This window comes from Lepidochelys kempii, chromosome 2, assembly GCF_965140265.1.
Source record: "Lepidochelys kempii isolate rLepKem1 chromosome 2, rLepKem1.hap2, whole genome shotgun sequence".
Taxonomy (NCBI): domain Eukaryota; kingdom Metazoa; phylum Chordata; order Testudines; family Cheloniidae; genus Lepidochelys; species Lepidochelys kempii.
In genome coordinates, this window is record NC_133257.1 from 10,051,346 (window position 1) to 10,077,100 (window position 25,755).

At 42.6% G+C, this 25,755-nt stretch overlaps 1 protein-coding gene across 15 annotated transcripts in view; it reads left to right on the forward strand.

Annotated features, from left to right (window-relative positions):
- Positions 1-25,755, forward strand: part of PTK2 (protein tyrosine kinase 2) — a 377,029-nt gene that overhangs the window by 296,187 nt on the left and 55,087 nt on the right. For all 15 annotated transcript variants that reach the window (XM_073330034.1, XM_073330030.1, XM_073330031.1 and 12 more), the window contains 5 exons: positions 6,885-6,985; positions 9,243-9,358; positions 11,062-11,162; positions 13,433-13,522; positions 15,349-15,553. In XM_073330034.1, coding sequence (XP_073186135.1) covers positions 6,885-6,985; positions 9,243-9,358; positions 11,062-11,162; positions 13,433-13,522; positions 15,349-15,553 — 613 coding nt within the window. The remainder of the gene's footprint in view (positions 1-6,884; positions 6,986-9,242; positions 9,359-11,061; positions 11,163-13,432; positions 13,523-15,348; positions 15,554-25,755) is intronic.

Genomic DNA, 25,755 nt, shown 5'->3' on the forward strand with positions numbered 1-25,755 from the left:
ACAGTAACTTTGCTTCTCTGGAACTGGGAGATTCAAGCAAGCAAAATCAATTTGATTTAATTCGTAGAGTACACCAGAAAAAAAGTCTGTAGTATTGAAAACTACCAAGATCCTATCAGACAAAATAATGAATTATTATTTTTAGCAGTAACTTCGTTTTAAGGAAACCTCTCTGGTCAATTTAAGCTGCTTTCCTGCTTCATAATCAAATCAGTACAATGTATTCCACATTAATAAATCTGATCTTTTTTTAAAAACTGCTTTGGGTGTGATTATCACAAGAGCACTCGGAAGCTTTCAAGATCATGGTGTAATCTGTTCCTAAAGAAATAAATTGTATTTACAAAAAGTTAAGACTGGAAGTGAATTTCAGTGGAGTCCAAGTAGCTTTGCCCCCTCCTCTGACCTTCAAAAGAGACACTTAATTTGCAAAAATTGTCTATTTCAAAAAAGCCTGGAAGTGAATGGTTAAGGGAAGGGATCCAGCCACAAATGCAATGTAATCCGTTATCCATTATCACCCAACTCGACTTACCCCACTAAACCTACCTCTACTTACACCTTTGTTTTGTTCTGTGAGAGAAGTATGCTGCTGTATGTATACTGTTAATTTCCTATATTGTTTAATAAATGTATTGTAAAAGCTTCAAAGGGAATATAATCACAGGGCACCTCGTTATATCTAAGTTCTATAAGTTTTCTCATAGAGGGGTGCAATATTGAATTATTAACTAGACCATACTTATTAATATAATAGGGATGATTATTATAAAATGTGTTGATTATGTGACAGCTGTGTGGAGGCTGAGAGGACACCCCTGGACTAACCAGACTATGGTACAAAAATCCTTAATTTTTGCAGCATTAATCTGCTGTTTAGCAGCCAAAAGTATACAAAGTTTTTTTATTTTTGGCACATATTATGTAAACTAAAGTAGACGATTTAATTTGAGGGACGAATATACATATCTGTTGAGCCACCACAACAGTGTGAGCTGCAAAGATAAAGGAAATATAATTTTAAGATATATATTTTAGGAAACTTGCTGTGTGTCATAAGATCAAACCTAATCAAAAGGCTGACGTTTTTTCTTCATCTAGCAAATATTATCTCCCCCATAGCATTAGTAACTAAGGTGTATAACTATGACATGAAAGGTGTTGTTATTGCACTGCTGGGAGTAAAAATAAGTTAATTATGCCCTCGCAAATAAAATCTGATGTAAATCAAATCATTACATGAGATTTTCCATGGGTATCATAGCACTGAAATGCATTTTTATGTGGTTATTGAGTTACACATTTTACTTTTCCCTTTACCTTCTAACAAATAAGAAATTGAACTATTCATAAATTATGTTCTTCAACGAGTAATGTCCCTGTCGATGCTTCATGTTAGGTGCACATGCACCCCTATGCTTCTGATCAGAGATTTTTGATAGCAGTGCCTGTTCTGCCCATGCATGCGCCCTACATGTCCTTGTGCCCTATAGCAAGGCTATATAGGGCTGCATGGGCAAACCACTGTCACATCATTCTCAACCACCTTTGGCAGAGATGAAGTCTAGCATGTGCCTGTTTGCTGTGTACCTGTTTCCCCATTTTATTAGTGTTTAACTGTATAGTTAGTTCTTATTAGTCGTAGGTTTAGTATTTCATAGTTGGAACCTTTGTTCCCCTTTTATTAAAAGAAATAAATTTTTGTTTTTCTGTTTCCCCTATTGAGGGGTTTGAACAACTTTTCTTCTGTTGGGGATGCCAGGCTCCTTGAGATTTAAAAGGTGCCTTTCTTGTCAAGAATCAGTCTCTGTTAGTGATGGACACTCCCACAGCATTCATTGCTTGAGAGACTCACATTCCCTGCTAGTGTAAAATCTGCTCTTCTTTTAAATGGATATCCACTTAAAAATAAGGAAATTAAGTATAGACTATTAAGGATGAAAGAAGCCTAAAGACTGGCTTCGGATCTGGGTACAGGGAACCCCCCTGTACAGAGACCCTCCACATCTGCCAGTGCCCCATTGTCTTCGAGATCAAGGCCACTGAGAGCGTCCAAGAGGAAGACAGCACCGAAATCCTGGTCTCAAGCGCTCTCCTGTAGGAATTCCAATACCCAAAAGACGTGAACATAAGAATGGCCATACAATGTCAGAATAAAGGTCCATCTAGCCCAGTATCTTGTCTTCTGAGAGTGGCCAATGCCAGGTGCCCAAGAGGGAATGAACAGAACAGGTAATCATCAAGTGATCCATCCTCTGTCACCCATTCCCAACTTCTGGCAAACAGGCTAGGAACACCATCCCTGCCCATCCTGGCTAATAGCCATTGATGGGCCTATCCTCCATGAACCAAATGAGCCTGAGTCTCTGCTCCTTGCAACTTCTGGATGCCTATTGGTACTGAGATCAGCTTGGTCACTGACTGCTTATGTTTCTGGGAGACCTACCTCTTCTCCACCTTCAACTATCCATGAGGATGGGTTGTCACCTCTGATACAACATGTGGAAGAGCATTCTGACTCGGACTCTGAACTTTGTGTTCAAGGATCTCCAATTTATTCCAGGAGGCGTTATTCCCTGTTGCAGATGCAAGGCACCAGACCTCTACCTTCCAACAATTGGGATGACCAGCATTGGATTCCTTCCCCATGTCTTGTCTTATCTCCTTCACTGGCCTTACTGGGATCCATGGGCAATGTATTGCCAGCAATTTCAAGGGACCTCAACTCAGTCTCACTGAAAACATAGAAGACCTTGTTCCTCGTTACTATCCATCCCTCTTCCCCATTCTGAGCCTGAGAAGACCTTTGAGGAGCAAGAGGACAAGAGCGGACAAAAAGATTACCCCCCTCACAAACATCTCTTTGTCATCACTGGATGAGGCAGTCATGCCACCACTGCCATCGTTAGCTGACGACTTTTGGCAATTCCAGGACCTGATGAAGTGGATTGCTGACAACCTGCAAGTATCCTTGGAAGGAGTCCAGAATTCCCATCACAAGCTCCTGGACATCTTACACACCTCTGCCTCAGCATGGGTGGCACTGCCAATTAATGAAGCCCTGCTGAGCCTGCCAGTTTCATCTAGCAAACTCCAGTAATGGCCCACCCCTACATGCAAGTTGGCTGACACACACACACACACACACTACCCAGAAAACCCATTCTCAGCAAGCAGGTATTGGTACAGGTCCTACACTCACTCACCTGGTGGATGAATCCATCCAAAGTTTGTTCAGGAATCCCGTTCAGCCAAAATCCCCCTACAATTGTATTAACATCGGAGGCTTCTCTTTTGGGATGAGGAGCACGTTTTGGTCCTCAGACAATCCAAGGCAGATGGTCACAACAGGAACAGCACTTACACATCAATCTATTGAAGTTAAGGGCAGTCAGAAATGCTTGCCTCCACTTTCTTCCCCAGCTCAAAAACAAGTCCACCAAGATCATGACAGGCAACACAGTGTGCATGTATTATATTGATTGTCAGGACGGAGCATGTTCCTCCTCACTCTGCACCGAAGCAGTAAAGCTTTGGAACTGGTGCATAGCCAGTTGGATAGTCATCTCAGATTCTTATCTCCCAGATGTACAAAACCCCATGGTGGATGACCTGAGCAGACGTTTCTCCCTAAATTACGAATGGGAGTTGGACTCTTAGTCCTCAAAAAAAAATCTGTAGCTTGGGGTTTTCCAGAAATAAACCTTTTTGCCAGAGCAGCCAACCCAAAGTGAAGGAAATTCTGTTCCAGAGTCGGGGCTCGATCCCCAATCTCTAGGAGATGTTTTCCTCATTACATGGACAAAGGGTCTTTTCTGTGCATATCCTCAACTCCATTGCTCTTGAAGGTCCTTATCAAGATCAGACTGGACCAAGCCAAAGTCACTGTCATTGCACCAACTTGGCCAAGACAAGTTTGGCTTCCTTACCTGATCAAACTCACCTCTTGCCCTCTGTGTCCCCTCTAATTTTTTCCATCCATGTGCAGAATGAATTTTATTATGTGCACCATATCTAGGTAATGTGTGGATGTGCGCCAATAGTAGAAACAAAAAACCTAGATATATATATTTTTTTTAAAACTTGTCATAGGGATAATTACTCTAGCCAGGACAGGTTAGGCATTTTAGAACTCACTACTTAAAGAATTAAATTTAAGCATAAGAGAAAAATAAAAATTATGAAATGAATAGACCAGTCAAAACACTAAAACGCACTTTGAAAGAAGTATCAGGTAACAACAATAATAATAATACAAGTATGTGTTGGGAGGTGAGTGTGAAAAACGGTGTGTGTGTGTGTGTGTGTGACAGAGAGAGACATGCACTGCCACTTTAAGTACGCTGCCCTTTTAAGTAGATTGGCACTTAGCAATCTGAAGCCTGCTTGTTTAGACACAGCAACAGCTGCCAGCAAGCTCCCTCCGTCCTGAGCCCTGTCATGTGTCCCCCCGGTCTGCAAAGATGGGGTACACGGGAGGGAGGATGGGGACACCCTGACATTAGCGCCCCCTCCCCCTGCTCTGCACAGCAAGCAGGAGGCTCCCAGGAGCAGCTGGCCAGGGGCTCCAAGGCAGAGGGCAGGAGCAGCGCAGCAGTGGAGGGAGGGACACCTGAAGTGCCTGGCACTTGATAGCCTGCTGGGCAGCCACCCAGCTGCGCAGCTTAGAAGGAATTTAACTAGTCCTCCATTGTGGCTCCTAATCAAACCTTGACTGTTGTCTCATGATGTGGGTTAGACCCTTCATGCCAATTTGAACGTTCTGCAATTACAAGCTTAGTTCCACAGTGGTTCTCATGACTAGAGACCACATGTTCATTAGAAGTACAAAAGATATCCTATTAAATAACAAAAAGGAATCTACTATAGCCTTTGGTTTAACTGGCATCATCTTTCTCCTATCCAGTCTTATCTTTTCTTGATCTTGGATTACCTGTTGGAACTGAAAAATTCAGGCCTTTCTGTAAGTTCCATCAAGGTTCATTAAGCAGCAATAACAGCTTTCCATGTGCCAGTAGAAGTTTTCTAAGTATTTGCTTATCTGAGTACATTGAGATTCCTAAATCTTTTCCTGCAGAGTAAAACCCCTACACTGTTTTGGGATCTCAACCTGATTATTAACCATCTTATGAGACAGCCCTTTGAACCATTAGCTATGTGCTTTTTGCTACAATTGTCTATGAAGACAGCCGCGTTGGTGCCCATCACTTCTGCTTGAAGGTTTGGGAAAATGGGAACTCTAATGGCAGATCCTCCCTTTACCTTCTCCTTGGAGAACAAAGTATCTTTAAGACCTCATTCAAAGTTCTTATCTGAGGTGTCCTCTGAATTTCACATCAAGCAAACTATTCACCTTCCTTCCCCCACCCTCTACCCTAAGCCTCATCAGTCTACATAGCAGTCTAATTTTCATACACTAGATGTTAAGAGGAAATTAGCATTTTACTTGGACAGGATTAGGCCATTCCGGAAGACCCCTAGACCAGTGGTTCTCAACCAGGGGTCCAGGGCCCTGTACGGGGCCATGAGCAAGTTTCAAGGGGTCCACTGAGCAGGAGCAGTTTTAGACTTGCTGGGGCCCAGGGCAGAAAGCCTAAGCCCTGCCATGCAGGACTGAAGCCCAGGGCAAAAGCAGAAGCCTGAGCAACTTAGCTTCATGGGGGCCCCTGTGGCTTGGGGCCCCAGGCAACTGCCCTGGTTGCTACCCCTTAATGCTGGCCCTAGCTTTTATATATAGAAAACAGTTGTTGTGGCACAGGTGGACCATGGAGTTTTTATAGCATGTTGGGAGGGGCGGGCTCAGAAGGAAAAAGGTTGAGAACCCTCTCCTTAGACTCTTCATTTCTACTGCAGACCTAAGGGAGCCCTATCTCCACTTGGAGACTTTTTAAATGGATCTCTGGATGTATTATTGCCTATTATGGTTTTGCTGAGGTTACACCTCCCCTAAGAGTGACTGCATGCTCTACTAGATCACACTCTACATCCGTAGCTCTACTCAATACATTCTGGTTGCTGAAATCTGCAGGGCTGCAACATGGTCCTCGGTGCACACATTTTCTGACCACTTCATCCTAATTGACTCTGCAAAATCAGATGGGGCAGTAGGCACATTCAGTAATGGACTCTGTTCTGAAACTCCCATCTCCTTAACGGGCTACTGCTACGGAGTCACCTAAATTGGAGCACCCCCAGGGACACTACTTGAAGAAGATGATGGAGAGATTACTCACCTTTGCGGTCACTGGAGTTCTTCAAGATATGGTCCCTGTGGGTGCTTCGCTACCCACCCTTCTCCCCTCTGCTTCAGAGCTGCCTCTGTGGGCTTTGCCGTAGAGAAGGAACTGAGAACGATTTGTGTGCACACCCCAATATAGCCTAGGTATAGGGCACGAGGATGTGTAGGGTTCATGCCTGGGCAGAAAGGGTACTGCTACCAAAAATCTCCGATCAGAGGTGCAGGGGCACATACACACCTGAAGTGGAGCACCCACAGGGAGACACATCCGGAAAAACTCCAGTTGCTGCAGAAGGTGAGTAACCTACCATCATACGCCATTTAAAAATAACGAATACTCTGTGGTTGGTCAAGATATACATTATACCTTGTAGTTATTTACATCAATGTAAAGAGAGTATTCTGATCAGATAGCGTTTTAGACTCACTCTGCATAGGTGCAAAAGAGTAGACAATATTCAAGGCAGTGGAGAATCACACCCAAAACAATCTGGTTATATGTCCTTACATGACAGTTGGTTCAGACCTACAGTAAAAGCTAGTTAAATGAATCCTCTTTTATTACAAAAACATTTTTCATTTAACAGCTATTGTTTTAACAGGCAGATTTTGTATTTAATGAGTAAATCTGCTTCCTCCTTTCTAGTAACAATGCGTCAGTTTGATCATCCCCACATTGTGAAGTTGATTGGAGTTATTACGGAAAACCCAGTCTGGATAATCATGGAGCTCTGTACACTAGGGGAGGTATGATAAATTCCCAAGTATCTTCTTTCTTCTTCCCTCTTATCCCACAGACACTTTCATATGGGATTGGGGAACTGCTTATTCAGTCTAATGGATTGGGTTCTAAATATTACACTCTAAGGCAAATTCATCAAACAAGTGAAGTCCGGGATCAAATCCAGCCATGGTGGAATTGGGCATAACTCCACTGAAGTCAAGGGAATTAGCCTGTTTACATCAGGGTTGATTTAGGCCATGGTTCTCAGAGATACTTTGAATTGCTTCTATAGTGTGAGAACTAATGTCTGTGTCAAGTAAGAGGTGCACATGGTGATATAGAATAGAAAGAATGTTACTGTGAATTATTTAAAATGTATGTGCTTCAGACCGTGACATCTGGACACAAATGGTTCAGTTTAAAATATTGCGTAGAAGAGGTTTCACAGCTCCATTTCCTTAAATGATTATGGAGTATAGTTTAAAAAATAAGATTAAGAATATCCACTTTTTTGTTGTCTTTGTTGAGAGATATGGGAAAGCATATTATGCCCTTTTTGCTTTTTATTCCAAGAAAACTGAGTTCATTTGACTTGTCATGCAGTTACAGCACTAATAGTCATTGCTAAAGGCACCTGCCTTTCAGCTGATTTATTAATATTTAGCACTGCCTAGGTAGGACCCTCATTGGTAGCAGCCTCCTACAATAACACTTATGTGCACAGTTAATGTCATCGCAGTAATCGTAGTTTTGAATTTGTGATTATATTAGAATTTATTTAGCAAGGTTCTGTAAAGCCTTAATATGTTAGTGTGTCTGGAGGGTGACATTTTAAATAAGCTTTATAAACAACATTTGCAATAATATGTATACCATGCTGTTTGACACTAAAGAATGCTGGAGTAGCTTGCATTATGTGACAGGTTTCAGAGTAGCAGCCATGTTAGTCTGTATTCGCAAAAAGAAAAGGAGTACTAGTGGCACCTTAGAGACTAACCAATTTATTTGAGCATAAGCTCAAATCTGATGAAGTGAGCTGTAGCTCACGAAAGCTTATGCTCAGATAAATTGGTTAGTCTCTAAGGTGCTACTCGTACTCCTTTTCTTTTTGCATTATGTGAGTGTCTCATAAGGAAAACCATAGCAGAAAGATATCACAGTGGAATCATCCACATTTCTTAGCTAATCCTGAATGGCCTTTGTTGAGGTTTGCTTGGTGCTATTGTAAGTGAGGCCATTGAGCAGGTTCAGACCTATGCAGCATTTTCATTAATACAGCACAACTATAGGTGATCTCTGCTACTTCATGAAGTTTCACCTACTGTAAGCAGTTTCTATCTGCAATTGTTTCACCTCCGGTAATGCAGTTGATAGCATCTTCAGGAGTAGGGATCTTTTCACAGTACATTGTCAATGCGCCTACATTTCTTTTTCTGAATGTCCCTTTGTTTTTAATTCTAACTAATTTTCTCTGAATCAGACATTTCTGAAAGACTTCAGAGGTGAAGTAATTACATGGTTTATAATACAATATGAAAATACCTGAATAAAATAGATTAAACTATAGTTTGTTAGATTTGTCCAAAATGGGTATCGCAATTTATTTCCATTCCTTTATTCAGAGATTCCACTTCTTCCCTTTAGTTCCCAAATCCTCCTTCTCAGCATACAACTTTCTTCTCAATCTTTATTTTAATCCTCTAAACAAAAGCCAGTGCTACACTGTTGTGGTATAATTGCCTTTCACTAGACTTATTTTTCTAGACAATTTATGTCGTGTTTTAGTTCCTCTGAGCTAAATCCAGGCCTCTAGTAAAATCTGTGCAATTATAGGCATAAAGTAATGCTGCCCAAGAAATATTGATTTGCCCTGTGTTCAGGCTGGCCCAGGTGTGGGTACAAACCCCATGCAGTTACCTGCTGAGACGGTTCATGCCAGCAATATGAGCAGTTCCCAAGGAGTGAACATGTGGAGAGGTTCAGAAGCACCTGACCCAAGTGGGCCCAGCAGTGTTTGAGCTCTTTGGCTTCAAGAGAAGACAGAAGTGGGGTGCAAAAATTGTATCCCACTTGACTACCTCTTGTCATACATTAAAGACAGCCTGAATTTAGCCCAAAGAGTGTGTGTTCTGTATGACAACTGCCTTTCTTTTCTATTCTAGTTTAAAGGGGAGGATTGTTTACTGTTAAATGTGTAAACCTCATTAGAGATTTCTCTCTCCTTTGGATTCATTTTTAATTTGTCATGACATCTCTCTCTTTTCTTCTTTTTTCCAAAAGCTGAGATCATTTTTGCAAGTAAGAAAATACAGTTTGGATCTGGCCTCTCTGATACTATATGCTTATCAGCTTAGCACAGCACTTGCCTACTTAGAGAGCAAAAGATTTGTACATAGGTAAGATTATATCTATATGAAAACTTTCAATTTAAGGAAAAGGATTCACAGATTATTAGACAAATATCTGGGCTGGCAGAGTTGCTGGATATTAGATATGTTCACTAGAGGGAAATGTTTACAGCACAGATCAACGTTCTCTAATGGTTTCAACTATTTTCTTGATTTCCCCAATAAGAAAAGTGTGTCACATGTAGAACAGTATTTTGAGACTTTTAAAAAGCCACCTGTATGTGTGTTTACATCAGCTTCATGTTAGAACTTCATGAATTTTAGAGAATCCACGACAAAACCACATTTCTGACATAGACTACCAAGGGTGACACCTGCTGGGCCTCAGCTATATTGACTTGAAGTAAGTGCCTGGTTTTAGGAAGAAGACTGTGGGTTACCAGCTGCTCTTTTGCTTTGCAATGCCGACATTTTTCAAAGCTGCAAGTCAGCTGTAATCTTCAAAATATGAAAAATCATATCTGCGAGAGCAACAGGCTCATCCTGAATTAAAGAACAGGGAAAACAGAAATGTTTCTGTAATGGAAATACCTATGTTTAACAAACAAGTGAATTTTAAAAACACATACAAGAGAGGAGAATTTTAGTTTAAGTAAGTTAGTTGTGTAGGACAAGAAACAGACCATAAGTCCTTCATCTCTGGCACTGTTAAATACTGCCAACAATTTTCTACATGCAAATTCCATGTATGCCAATTTGGACTTAAGCGTTTTATTTGTATAAGTGTATAAATTGTGTATGTTTAAGTGGCATATTATCTTGTAAATGGCCGAGGCCAGTGAGGACACAGATAGGCACTAGAATTTTGACCAAGTGGCTGTGACTTTATTAAAATCTCTATCAGCAAAAAATATGTCAAGGCAGCTGTCCTGGAAGCTGTGATTTTAATGGAAGAAAGCAGCTACCCCAAGCTGCCATTGGTTTTCACTCACCTGCTTCAGTGCTGAAAGCCAAAGCTCCTAACGTGCCCGAGGCATAACTAGCCCACTTGAATCCAAGGCCTGCAGTCCCATATAGGTAACTGAATGAGAAAACCTCCAGGCCTTGCCATGAGAACAATAGCCTCCCTGCAAATCCAAGCCCTTCCTGCAAAGAGCATGAGTTGATGCCTGCTTTACACGAAAGACATTACTCCAATTCCCGACCTCTGCGATATCAAAGACTTTCCCTTCCCCCTGCTTCCCCAACTAATTCTATTCTAGCTACTAAGACCTACCACCTAAATTTTTGATCCAGTGACTGTAAATACATGGACTCTGAAACCTGCATTTATTCAACAAATATTGTGTGCCCATGCAATGTGATAATTGCTTGTGCAAATTGCTGGTTAACAAAAGCTAGAAATAATGCTGGTCCTGAAAGTGTCTCCACCCCTTTTCCCAGAGTGATGGTGAATGCAATAATAACTTTATCACATAAAAATGTAATTACTCATAAGGGCCATATTGTGACCTCAGTCTTTCTGTAAACTTTCCACTGTCATCAGTAGGCAATCCTGTTGGGTGTCATTGGTTGTGTACAACTCTAACTTTATATTCTTGGCCCAAACACCATCATAAAAAATTTAGTTTGGTTCACTCCACTGTGTTAGTTGATACCTCTGGTCTGTAACAAAGGTTCTGTGTTTTTAAGAAAACCTGAATCTAAAAAACAGGTGACTACAAACGATAAATTTCTGGTTTGTTTGGCAGGGATATTGCTGCTAGAAATGTGCTGGTATCCTCCACAGACTGCGTGAAATTAGGAGACTTTGGTTTGTCCCGATATATGGAAGACAGTACTTACTATAAAGGTAAGGAGCCTGTACTTAGTGGACCTAAACTACAGAGGCAGGTCAGTGAGCTGATTTGCCAGTCACAGGAATTGAGTGTGTGCTAAGGAGTTGAAAGGATCAAAACAATTAGTTTAAGGAAATCTGGTTAATTACATAAAAATACAAAGTAAAACAGTTTAACAGATGCCAATAAATTCACACACACAGCTGTTTAAAAAAAATCACATGGTTAAGTTAAATAGGTGAAAGACAGGAAATTCATTTATGGGTATAATTCCAGTTTGGGGGCGGCATTATACTGCTTTCTTTGCAACTCTTAGGACTTGTCTGCATGACCATTTAGTTCACAGCAAGCTGGAGTGTGAATCTGCCCCTCACTAGCCTGCCAACATTAACTGCCCATGTGGACCCTGCTGATGCACACTAAGAGTTTGTTAATGTGCTTTAATCTGCTCCCATTTCAAAGCAGAGTAGATGAAAGCCCACTAACGAACTATTAGGGTGCATCAGCAGAGTCCACCCAGATGGTTGGGTCCACAGGGACAGTTAGTGCGCAGCCAGTGCAGGGTAGATTCACACCCCAGTTTGCAGCAAACTAAATGTTCATGTAGACAAGCCCTTAAAGTATCAAATATTATCTATGGTTTTGAAACTCATTTAACAAATACCCATATTCACGCCACAGCCCAAGTACCTGAGGGTGAGTTCATGGGGACCTGCAAATTGTTTTCAGTGAGTTTGAGATAGGGACATTCATTACACACAAGGTTTGAAATATACATTTTTTTCCCTTTGGGGTTTCCAAGACTGAAGATGACTGGCTTGAACTCTGATGTGATGCCCCACAATGCATGATATATAGCAGGGGTTTTCAAACTTCAGTGCACTGCGACCCACTTATGACAACAAAAATTACTTCATGACCCCACCTGAGCTACACTGCCCCGGGTGGGGGAGGGAGCCAAAGCCCAAGCCCCACCGCTCTGGGCAGGGGGGCCAAAGCCGAAGCTCAAGAGCTTCAGCCCCAGGCAGGGGGCCTGGAACCTGAGCCGCGCCACCCAGGGCTGAAGCCCTCGGGCTCTGGCTTCAGCCCTGGGCAGTGGGACTCGGGCTTCAGCCCCAGGCCCCAGCAAGTCTAAGCCAGCCCTGGGTCCTTTGGGGTCCCGATCCACAGTTTGAGAACCGCTGATGTGTAGGGACCCTGACAGGAAAATACAATTTGTTTATAGAGGGTCAAGTAAGTAGCATTTTTAGTGATAGGGTGCACATTTAGGAACAATGTTTATAATTTTTTTTCTCTCTCAATATGTAAAAATATTTTAAATGTTTCTAAATTTGCAGCATACTTTAAAAGCTCCTTACCTGGCCCCTCCCCCCATTCTCCAGTAGGGCTTCTGGTGTCTGTGATGTCCATAATAATGTGAACAAAATACCTTCATCTACTTTCTCACAAAGGTGAAAGGAGAAATTTACGTGAAACCATCAAATATTTGTTGCATTCTTTTAAATTGAACAAACAAGCAAACTTTTTCCTGGTTCAGTTAAAAAACAGTTGCTCCGTATGTGAGATTGTATATGGCAGCTTCAAGCTTGGTACAAATAATTGCTAATTGTAGGAGTTTAAATACCTTCAGATAAAAAGCATTAACTTGAAACAGGAATGGAAAAGCTCATCCAATGTATGTACGTTTAGGGTATATCTGTGCAGCCTGTGGCAATGAGTCTGAGTCGAGGATGACAGACTCAGGCTTCTGAGGCTCATGCTACAGTTCTAAAAATAGCCATGTAGACATTGTGGCTGGGGATGGAGCTCAGGTTCTAAAGCCCATCCCTCCCTAAGCTTCAAAGCCCAAGCCACAACATCTACACCACTGTTTTTAGCACTATAATGTTGATCGCTGTGTAGCTGTAGCCTTAGCAGCAAATCCTGCTCTTCCTTTCCAATAACAGGCGGCCCTGCCTCCAGTAAAACTACGGTGGTTCTGTTGCAATTGAGATTGCAGATTTCCATGACTCCTGTAGGCTGAGTGAGGAACCCTCTGAAATGGTGCTGGAGGAGTCTGTTCACAACACTGCAGGTCTACTAGCCATTATTTCTTCCTCACCTACTCACTCTTACAGGAAAGAATGTGCAGGAGCCAAAGGGCAAGCACAGAGGTTTCTTACACAAAGCCTGACCGAGTTGTTCGCTGGAGCTAGGACTTGGTCCTAAATTATTTTATCGAAGAACATCTACATTGAGAGCTTATTAGCTAAAATAATGGCCTTTTCCTCTCATCTCCCCATAGCTTCCAAAGGAAAATTACCTATCAAATGGATGGCTCCAGAGTCAATCAACTTCCGACGTTTTACCTCAGCTAGTGATGTGTGGATGTTTGGTAAGTGAATATGGATGGTGGTTTTCTCAGATTCACTGTTGGAGGAGAAGATAATTAATGGTTCCATTTTTATTAATGGAAACTGAACAATTTCCAGTTCCTCTCCATTGTTTGTTTAACATATCCCAAAATCAGACTTCTTACTGGGTACTTTATATCTCTCCATGCTTTTTCATTCTGTACACCATGGGCCTGATTCTCATTTATCGTAAGGCCCCTTTTCACCACTCCTAACAGCTGCTCTTAAGGTAAATGAAAATGAGACCCATAGTCATAACAGGAATTTTTTTATCTTATTTTGTTTCTTTTTTGTCTTCTAGTATAATTGTGCTGGTGTTCCTTTATCCAGCCGTTATTTGCACTTTCTGCTTTCCTATTTTCACAACTTTTTCCTGTGCTGTGGGCTCCCTTGGTGAATGTCCTTGCTTTTGTCTCCTTCCTTTCCTAGTGTTCAGTTCACCCTTGCTCTGGGTATTTTTCCTCTGTTGTCTTACGCTGTTTCTAGCATTTAACATTAACTATGAAAGAGGAATTAGCAGGATATTTAAAGTGTTTTTGAATGTTTAAAAAAAGCCTGAAATTGAATTAAGGCCAGTCACCTCACAAGATTGGGCTGAGATCCAAATCTTGTCCTGGCTTTCTCTCCCTCCCACTCTTCACTCACTCTGACCGTGGTTCCAACCGCTTTTGGTGCATATAAGCTCTCCTCATCCCTTTGTCTCCTGTCATCTTAGAATAGACAAGAGGTTGAGTGAAAAGAGGAATTATAGGAATGCGTGCCATCTTCCATGATCCTGTCCCCTTCACTATGCAAACCATTCCTGTTTTTGCAGTAGTCTGATCTCCCAGTCTTGAATACTCAGCTCCGCAGACCAGACAAGCTGTGACAGGCAGAGAAAAGGCAAGCAGGGTATGAATAGCAGAAAGTTACAGGGAAAAAAATCAGCTTGTTCTCTTTAAAACAAAAGAGTTCTAAGTAATATAAAGCAAAACTGTATGTGATTTATCAAGATTAATGACTGTTTAGTTGAAAAAAGGAATCTCTAATTGCAAAATAAAGTATCTTTTCCATCTGGCGTAGAACAGCAGTGCAGGTGGAGTACCCCAGCTGCTCATAGGCCCACAGGCTATCTCTTTCTCATTACACATGTAACATAGTTTCAACAGAAACTACATTTTGATACATAGTTTCGACAGAAAAAAGTTGAACAAACGCCGATAATAAAACACTGTCAAAGTATAAAAATACCACACACAAGTCAAAACAAGGCAATGGAAAATAGACACTGGGACAAGCATTATGAAAAAATGTAGATTTGAATATGAGCAACCAGTCTGACTTAGAAGAGATAAAAAGTAGTTAAATCTGAAGCCTTTCAAAGTTGTCTGCTTGCGATGAGCTAGATGCAAGTCATACTTCCCCATACTTAGACCTGATTAGTAATGCATGTAATTTTATAGACGCTACCTACTTAGAGATAGAGTTAACATAGCTCAGTATTCTTTTCTGTGGTCAGTACGTAGGTAATGTGATGATAGGTCCTATATAAAAAAGATAGATTAGCCAGCTATATTTCTCAGCCAAGAGTGGGTTCTTTTGGTGGTTGTGTGTACTGGACAAAGTGCATTGGAAACTTTGTTAAACTTCTAATACATGGTAATTACTAAACATGGCTATTCTGGAGAAAGGACTGTTCATTTTGCCCCCAGCGCTGCACTTCAGTAGCAACTCCATTATCTTAAGCTTTAACGTGGAGTTTTTTGTTCAAGAACACAGATTTTGGTTGTTCACTCACTTTAGGAAGTTTCTTGCTTTTTGTTTCCAGGTGTGTGTATGTGGGAAATTTTAATGCATGGAGTAAAGCCCTTCCAAGGAGTGAAGAACAATGATGTGATTGGTCGAATTGAGAATGGTGAACGGTTACCAATGCCTCCAAACTGCCCTCCTACTCTCTACAGCCTTATGACCAAGTGCTGGGCATATGACCCCAGCAGACGACCCAGGTTTACTGAACTTAAAGCACAGCTCAGGTAGGGTGGCTTTTTTTAATTATTATTTCTTTGATTAGAAATGTGATTTGATTGTGTCTTTCATACAATCGTTTTCTTTCCAAGGAAAGTACAATGCCTAGTGTGCTAGGCTAGTGCCTTGAAAGGACTGAGTTGCTGTTACAATGTTGTAAATCTAGACTGTCTCCACTTAAATCAGATGAATTACACTTGACACTAAATCCAGTGTAATTGAGATCCAAACCCAGCCCCCCAAAGGCTGTATTAAGAGTGTGTTTATAGGCATAGGTAGGTATGTTAGGGGTCCTCAGAGTTAGAGGTGGAAAGAACTTGCTAGATCATATAATCCGTCTCTCTTAAGGCAGTACAGAAATTTCATGTTTCTTTTAATTACCCTGCTCACAGTTTTCAGACTTGAGTGCCTTGAGTTTGGCATCTAGGGGGGAAATTTTCAAAACTACCTAAGGAATTTTGAAGCGCAAGTTGCCCTGAAAGTCACTGGGATTTGTGCTCCTAAACCCCGAGGACCTTGAAGGTGTCCACCCTCAATACATAGGTAGGCTCCTAAATAAAAGTGGCCTGATTGTCAGAGGCACAGAAGGCCCACAGTTCAACCTGTTGAAGTCAATGGGAGCTGCTGGTGCTCAGCCCCTCTGAAAATAGGTATCTGTTATTTAGGAATTTGCGGGGGGAAAATGTAATTATATGCCTAATTTTAAGGCACCCAAGTTTGAAAATTTTGGCTCCAGTTTATTAAAGATTGATATCTGCAGCTACATAACATCAGTAAGTAAAATATCCTTGAAATTAGAAGTAGACTGGAATTCTGATATGAAATCCTAGAATCTCCTCATAAGGTAGACCACTGTAGCAATCCATTATTAATGATTCTGTTATCAATAAAGCATCCAGATCTGAATGCACCAGTGTTGGTGACTCTGTGGTCTTCCACAGAGTTAAACAGAAATTAGGCACAATACCAAGGAAAAACAGGTATTCCTTATGAAAAATGGGGGCAAAAAAAAGAGAGTCCAAAAAGGAATAGCTGGTGAAAAGAGGGGTAAACAGCCAATTACATACCTTCCTGAGTATGTAAGTCTTGCAGTGACTGGAAGACATTCCCAAGAGGCTTGTGTAGACATCCTCAGCTGTATCCCAGCATTTATCCCTTACATTCTCATTTAGTTCTGTCTGTATTTTTATTTGGTGTATATGTGGCGCTTGTTGGGGGCACCCAGAGTTGAGACACTTCGCTACCACCTGCCCTGAGTCTGAGGAAGCCTGATCTGTGCCTCTTCGGGGTCAGCTGTCCAACATCCATGTTATGGATTTACAGTTAATGCAAATGAACATGGGTTTATGGAAAACAGAGCCTGTCAAACTAACTTGATATTTTTTTATGAGATTACTAATTGGGTTGATACAGGTGATAATGTGGATGTGTAATATACTTAAATTTTTGTATGCAGTTTGATTTGATACCACATGACATTTTGATTTAAAAAATTAAAATGGTATAAAATTAGCATGGCCCATGTTAAATGGATTAGAAACTGGCTAACTGATAGGTCTCAAAATGTAATTGTAAACAAGGAATTGTCAGCAAGCAGGTGTTTCCAGTGAGAACCCTTAGGGATCAGGTTTTTGGCCTTACACTACTTAACATTTTTATCAGTGACCTGGAAGAAAACATAAAATTATCACTGATTAACCTTTGTAGATTACACAAAAATTGGAGGAGGCAAACAGTATGTGTGTTAATATGGCTAAATGTAAATGTATCATTTAGGAACAAAGAATGTAGGCCATGCATACAGAATGGAGGACTCTGTCCTGGAGAGCAATGACTCTGAAAAAAATTTGGGGGTCATGGTTGATAATCAACTGAACATAAGCTCCCCAGGTGATGCTGTGGCCAAAAGAGCTAATGTGATCCTGGGGTGCATAAATAGGAGACCCTCTAGTAGAAGTAGAGGAATTATTTTACTTCTATGTTTGCTGCTGGTGTGACCGCTGCTGGAATATTGTGTCCCATTCTGGTGTGCACAGTTCAAGAATGATGTTCATAAATTGGAGAAGGTTCAGAGAAGCGCCAAGAGAATGATTAAAGGATTTGAAAACATGCCTTATAGCAATAGACTTAAAGAGCTCAATCTATTTAGCTTAACAGAGAAGGTTAGGGGTGACTTGATTCCAGTCTATAAATATCTACATGGGGAACAAATATTTAATAATAGGGCCTTCAATCTAGCATAGAAAGGAATAAAACAGTCCAGTGGCTGGAAGTTGAAGCTAGACAAATTCAAACTGGAAATAAGGTGTATATTTTTGGCGGTGCGAGTAATTAACCCTCAGACTGGAGGACAAGTGCTAGTAATAATAATAGGGCTCAGATTTTCCTAGATGCGATAGCTGATGGATTCCTTCACCAAGTAGTTGCTGAACCAACAAGAGGGGATGCCGTTTTAGCTTTGGTTTTGGTGAGTAGTGAGGACCTCAAAGAAGAAATGGTTGTAGGGGACAACCTTGGTTCAAGTGATCATGAGCTAATTCAGTTCAAACTGAATGGAAGGATAAACAAAAATAAACCTTCGACTAGGGTTTCTGATTTCAAAAGGGCTGACTTTCAAAAATTAAGAAAATTAGTTAGGGAAGTAGATTGGACTGAAGAATTTATGGATCTAAAGGCAGAGGAGGCCTGGGATTACTTCAAGTCAAAGCTGCAGAAGCTATCGGAAGCCTGCATCCAAAGAAAGGGGAAAAAATTCATAGGCAGGAGTTGTAGACCAAGCTGGATGAGCAAGCATCTCAGAGAGGTGGTTAAGAAAAAGCAGAAAGCCTACAAGGAGTAGAAGATGGGAGGGATCAGCAAGGAAAGCTAGGACCTTACTGAGGTCAGAACATGTAGGGATAAAGTGAGAAAGGATAAAAGTCAAGTAGAGTTGGACCTTGCAAAGGGAATTAAAACCAATAGTAAAAGGTTCTATAGCCATATAAATAAGAAGAAAAAAAAAAGAAGTGGGACCACTAAACACTGAGGATGGAGTAGAGGTTAAGGATAATCTAGGTATGGCCCAATATCTAAACAAATACTTTGCCTCAGTCTTTAATGAGGCTAATGAGGATCTTAGAGATAATGGTAACATGGCAAATGGGAATGAGGATATGGAAGTAGATATTACCATATCCGAGGTAGAAGCAAAACTCGAACAGCTTAATGGGACTAAATCGGGGAGGGGCCCAGATAATCTTCATCCAAGAATATTAAAGGAACTGGCACATGAAATTGCAAGCCCATTAACAAGTGTTTTTAATGAATCTGTAAACTCAGGTTGTACCGTATGACTGGAGAATTGCTAACATAGTTCCTATTTTTAAGAAAGGAAAAAAAAGTGATCCGGGTAACTACAGGCCTGTTAGTTTGACATTTGTAGTATGCAAGGTCTTGGAAAAAATTTTGAAGGAGAAAGTAGTTAAGGACATTGAGGTCAATGGTAATTGGGACAAAATACAACATGGTTTTACAAAAGGTAGATCGTGCCAAACCAACCTGATCTCCTCCTTTGAGAAAGTAACAGATTTTTTAGACAAAGGAAACGCAGTGGATCTAATTTACCTAGATTTCAGTAAGGCGTTTGATACGGTGCCACATGGGGAATTATTGGAAAATAATTGGAAAATTGAAAGGTTAAATTGGAAAAGCTGGGGATCAATATGAAAATTGAAAGGTGGATAAGGAATTGGTTAAAGGGGAGACTACAGTGGGTCATACTGAAAGGTGAACTGTCAGGCTGGAGGGAGATTACCAGTGGAGTTCCTCAGGGATTGGTTTTGGGACCAATCTTATTTAATCTTTTTATTACTGACCTCGGCACAAAAAGTGGATGTGTTTGCACATGACACGAAGCTGTGTGGTATTACCAATTCAGAAAAGGACCGGGATATCATACAGGAGGATCTGGATGACCTTGTAATCTGGAGTAATAGTAATAGGATGAAATTTAATAGTGAGAAATGTAAGGTCATGCATTTAGAGATAAATAACAATAATTTTAGTTATAAGCTGGGGATGCATCAATTGGAAGTAACAGAGGAGGAGAAGGACCTTGGAATATTGGTTGACCACAGGATGACTATGAGCCACCAGTGTGATCTCGCCATGAAAAAAGCTAATGCGGTCTTGGGATGCATCAGGTGAGGTATTTCCAGTAGAGATAAAGAGGTGTTAGTACCATTATACAAGTCACTGGTGAGACCTCATCTGGAATACTGTGTGCAGTTGTGGTCTCCCATGTTTAAGAAGGATGAATTCAAACTGGAACGGGTACAGAGAAGGGCTACTAGGATGATCCGAGGAATGGAAAACCTGTCTTATGAAAGGAGACTCAAAGAACTTGGGTTGTTTAGCCTAACCAAAAGAAGGCTGAGGGGAGATATGATTGCTCTCTATAAATATATCAGAGGGATAAATACCATGGAGGGAGAGGAATTATTTAAGCTCAGTACCAATGTGGACACAAGAACAAATGGATATAAACTGGCCATCAGGAAGTTTAGACTTGAAATTAGATGAAGGTTTCTGACCATCAGAGGAGTGAAGTTCTGAAACAGCCTTCCAAGGGAAGCAGTGGGGGCAAAAGACCTGTCTGGCTTCAAGATTAAGCTCGATAAGTTTATGGAGGAGATGGTATGATCAGATAACATGATTTTGTCAATTAATTGATCTTTATTTATGTTCAATAGGCCCAATGGCCTGTGATGGGATGTTAGATGTGGTGGGTTCTGAGTTACTGCAGAGAATTCTTTCCTGGGTAACTGGCTGGTGAATCTTGCCCACATGCTCAGGGTCCAGCTGATTACCATATTTGGGGTCGGGAAGGAATTTTCCTCCAGGGCAGATTGGAAGAGGCCCTGGGGGGTTTTCGCCTTCCTCTGTAGCATGGGGCAGAGGTCACTTGCTGGAGGATTCTCTGCACCTTCAAGTCTTCAAACCATGATTTGAGGACTTCAATAGCTCAGACATAGGTGAGAGGTTTATTGCAGGAGTGGGTGGGTGAGATTCTATGGCCTGCATTGTGCAGGAGGTCAGACTACATGATCATAATGGTCCCTTCTGACCTTCATGTCTATGAGAACAATTTATGAAGGGTCATCGTGGATTCTCCATCACTGACAATTTTTAAATCAGGAATGGATGTTTTTCTTTAAAATATGCTCTAGGAATTATTTTGGTGAAGTTCTCTGGCCGGTGTTGTGGACACAAGAGGTTGGACTAAATGATTGCAATTGTCCCTTCTGGCCTTGGAATATTTAAATTTATGAACTCCACTGTCCACAGGAAACACAAGTACTCCCCTCTAGGCCTCGCAGGCCCCACTGTCTCTCTAGAGGTTAGTGACAGGCAAACTCCAATCCTCGAGCCCCTCCCTCCCTGGAGTGTCTAGCCCCTGGTCCACTGGATGCTTGCAATATTTATAGATTCGCTGCTTCCAAAGAAACACTAAACCCCAGCTTGCCAATTCCACCTCAGATCACCTCTCTGCTGAATGCACAGCACTTAGTTACGTTTATAGTGAAATCAAGTATACGTTTATTTAATGAAGCGAAGAGAGTTAAGTGACAGCAAGTAGAAGTATTGGAAACAAATGGTTACAAATAAAATCATAGTATGCATTCTAGAGCCTAGACTTAGTTAACTAGATAGTCTCATCTCTTGTAGAGTTTGGCTCGCCCAAAATCCTTGCAGCACTTTACAACCTCGTTTGGCTGTAGCCCTCCTTTCATGAGACAGACTTTAAGTAGCAGTCTTAAAGCCATCCTTGGGAGAACTATTATGCATATATCTGACCCAGGGGATCCCTGTAACATCCTCTGCATCCCCTCTGCCAATTGGCACCAACAGGTGCTTGGGTCACATATACTCTCTTGAGTTTGATAAAGCCGTAATAATTATTTTCCCTCAGATACAAGCTGTGCTTATAATTCCAGCTACAAAGTTAACTGTCTGTGGCCTTTGGCTAATCACTTAACCACCCTGTATTTCACTTTCTCCATCTGTCAAATGGGGATGATACTTCTGGTATATTACTGGGATTTTGTAAGGATAAATTTTATGTTTGTAAAGCTCTTTGTGATTCTCTGATGCATCATGAGAGTGGTGTTTATTTGTATAATAAGAAAATTAATTATCCTATTTATGATACATACTGAGAACCCATTTACAGTGTAGTCTGCTTTGTTTTCCTGAGTCAAGATAAGCTTGGAAACCAAATTTGATTTTTCAAGAACTTTATTTCATTTATCTTTACGATATTTTTACTTCTAAAACCTTTCACTAATATACCACTGCATGCAAAAGAATAAGTATGTGGCAGAGTGATACTTATATATATGTAAATCTTGCCAAAATGTTTGCAAAGATTCTATTAAATTGATCCAAAACATCCTGTCTAAAACTTTATATATTCAAATTAGCTCTACAAATCTGAGAACTTCTGGTGAATAATTCAATGCTGGATAATTTAATGTTGCTTTTCTTCTCAACTCCAAGTTCTGTTTTGTGGTGTATTTTATTTTCATAATCCAGCTTTTGCAAGCACTGAAAAGTTAAAAGAAAAGGGGGACTTGTGGCACCTTAGAGACTAACAAATTTATTTGAGCATAAGCTTTCGTGAGCTACAGGTCACTTCATCGGATGAAAAGTTAGGAAAGCATAGATCGGGGTGAAACATTAGCAATTAAAATATAAGCTATGCTGAATTCTAATATAAATTATGAATCCCTCCCCTTAGCTAAATGGAGAACTTTTGTCCTGATCTCTGTAATATTTTAATAGCACAGAATAGTATGGGTTTCTCTTCTACTCTGTTTTTGTATAAAAGACATTGTCTGTGTTTAAGTAACCACTTTTTTCTTGAAATATCCCACTATTGCCCTACTGCTGGTGCAGCTCCATTAGTGGAAGACCTGTGTAAACTAGCTGCCAGTGCTTGAACCGTTGTATTGTCAAATCCTGCTTACAGCAGATCAAGACAAATAAAAATACCAGCAGCTGCCAGTTACTCCTGAGGGAATTCTGTGCCACTGCGCAATGCAGAATTTTGCAGAAATTAATGTTTTTTTCACATAATTTCCTTTCCTCCACAAAAATGGGCTGCAGTGCTGCTTGCCGCCACTAGGGGCCACTGGACCAGGCAGAGCCCAGCTCACACACAGAAGACACTGTGGCGGGGAGGAAAGAGTTCCTAGCAGCTGCAGTTCCCTAGGCTCCAGACGGTGGCGTGCAGGAAACGCCACATAAGCCTGGGACCCAGAAGCAGGCTGTTTCTCCTTCTGGATCCCTGGGCAGTAGGGGGACGGGTATCTGGGCTGGTGGGGGAGGCCACGGCTGGGTTCCGGAAGGGAGGAGGTGGACGTCTGGTCTCTGGGGAGCCACAGCTGGACTCTGGGGTAGGGTTGCCAACTTTCTAATCATACAAAACCGAACACCTCGGCCTCACCCCTTCTCTGAGGCCCCACCCCTGCTTGCTCCATCCCCTTTCCCTCCATTGCTTGCTCTCCCCCACCCTCACTCATTTTCGCCATATTGGGGGGGGGGTTGGTGTGCAGGAGGTGGCTGAGGGCTCTGACTGGGGGTGCAGGCTCTGGGGTGGGGCCAGCGATGAGGGGTTTGGGGTGTGGGAGAGGGCTCCGGGCTGGGACAGGGTGTTGGGGGGACTCTAGCTGGGGAGGTAGGCTCTGGGGTGGGGCTGGTGATGAGGGGCTTGGGTTGAAGGAGTGGGGTCTGGGCTGGGGCTGAGGGGTTCTGCGTGCGGGAGGGGGTACGGGCTCCAGCTGGGGGTGTGGACTCTGGGGTGGGGCTGGGGATGAGGGATTTGGGGTGAAGGATGGGGTTCTGGACTGGGGCAGGTGGTTGGGGTGCAGGGCGGGTGAGGGCTTCGGCTGGGCGTGTGGACTCTGGGGCTGGAAATGAGAGGTTTGGAGTGCAGGAGGGGGCCTGAGGCAGGGGGGTTGCTGTTGGGGAGTGGGGTGCGGGAGGGAGTTTGGAGGTGGGAGAGGACGTGAGGTTGTGGTGTGGGAGAGGGTTTGAGGTGTGGGGTCCCAGTGGCACTTACCGTGGCTCCCAGGAAGTGGCTTCCAGGTCCCTGCAGCCCCTAGATGCATGGGCAGTAAGGGAGGAGCCACGTGCTGCCCTCACACCCGCAGGCGTCACCCCCGCAGCTCCCATTGGTCACAGTTCCCAGTCAGTGAGAGCTGCAGAGCTGGCACAAGGGGGCAGCACACAGAGCCTCCCTGGCCTCCCATGCATCTAAGGGTTGCAGGAACCTGGCAGCCACTTCCAGGAGCCACACACACCTAGAGCAGACAGGGAGCCTGCTGCACTGCCGACTGGACTTTTAATGGCCCCCGAACATTAAAGCCACCAGGGTCCCTTTTCAACCGAGGGTTCCGGTCAAAAACCAGACACCTCACGACCCTACTCGGGGAGGGGTGTGTGTGGCGGCATGTCTGGGATGTGGGGGCCACGGTGGGCTCTGCGGGGGAGGTGGTGCGGTATCTGGGCTGCGGGGGGCCCTCATGTCTGGGCTCAGGGAGGGAGGGGGTTTCTAGTGTATTGGCTGCAGGGGCCTCGCATCTGGACTTGGAGGAGGGGCTGTGGGTGTCTGGCCCCCCAGCTGGGCTCCTGGGGGTGGGGGCAGCGGAGAAACAGGAACTGGTTTGTCATAGGGGTTTCTTTAATGCCCTACTCCTGGGGGAATTTTGTGTGTCTGTATTGTTACAGACATATTTTCTGACAGATATTTGGAAATAAATTACCAAAATAATTGAAACTGGGGTGATTATGTAGTGTTATTTTGACAAATAAAATTTGCAGAATTTTAAAATATTGTGTGCAGAATTCCCCCAGGGGTAGCCAATGGACTAACTACAGTAGCACTCCTGTTGTTACTACTACAGTGCACAAAAGTGCACCACTGGTTTTATATAACTGGTAGACAAATATAGCCGTTGCCCCAAGGAGCTTACAGTCATAATATTATTTGAGTGGGCATTCACAGCAGAGAAAGGAGGGGATGTGGTGCTGATAATACTGATGAACCAGAATTACAGCAAGGAGATAACACAAGAAGATAACATGGTTACACAGTTTAGGTATGTGTATTAAATTGTATTGTTGACAACTTGTTGTCAATGTGAATGAGACCTGAGTCTTAAATGATGTGAACAAAGAGAAGGCAATGGTCTGGTAGACCAGAATTGAGAGAGTATCCCTTGGGTAAGGGGAGAAGTGAAGCTGGCCAAGACTAAGGGTATGTCTACACTACGGAATAAGGTCGAATTTATAGAAGTCGTTTTTTTAGAAATCTGTTTTATATATTCGAGTGTGTGTCCCCCCACAGAAAATGCTCTAAGTGCATTAACTCGGTGGAGTGCTTCCACAGTACCGAGGCTAGAGTCGACTTCCGGAGCGTCGCACTGTGGATGGCTATCTCACAGTTCCCGCAGTCTCCGCTGCCCATTGGAATTCTGGGTTGAGATCCCAATGCCTGATGGGGCTAAAACATTGTCGCGGGTGGTTCTGAGTACATATCGTCAGGCCCCCCTTCCCTCCCTCCCTCCGTGAAAGCAAGGGCAGACAATCGTTTCGCGCCTTTTTTCCTGAGTTACCTGTGCAGACGCCATACCACAGCAAGCCTGGAGCCCACTCAGATAACCGTCACCGTATGTCTCCTGGGTGCTGGCAGACGCGGTACGGCATTGCTACACAGTAGCAGCAACCCATTGCCTTCTGGCAGCAGACAGTGCAGTACGACTGGTAGCCGTCCTCATCGTGTCCGAGGTGCTCCTGGCCACGTCGGCTGGGAGCGCCTGGGCAGACATGGGCGCAGGGACTAAATTTGGAGTGACTTGACCAGGTCATTCTCTTTAGTCCTGCAGTCAGTCCTATTGAACCGTCTTATGGTGAGCAGGCAGGCGATACGGATTGCTAGCAGTCGTACTGTACCATCTTTGCCGGGCAGGCAAGAGATGAGGATGGCTAGCAGTCGTATTGTACCATCTTCTGCCGGGCAGGCAAGAGATGAGGATGGCTAGCAGTCGTACTGTACCATCTTCTGCCGAGCAGCCATGAGATGTGGATGGCATGCAGTCCTTCTGCACCGTCTGCTGCCAGCCAAAGATGTAAAAGATAGATGGAGTGGATCAAAACAAGAAATAGACCA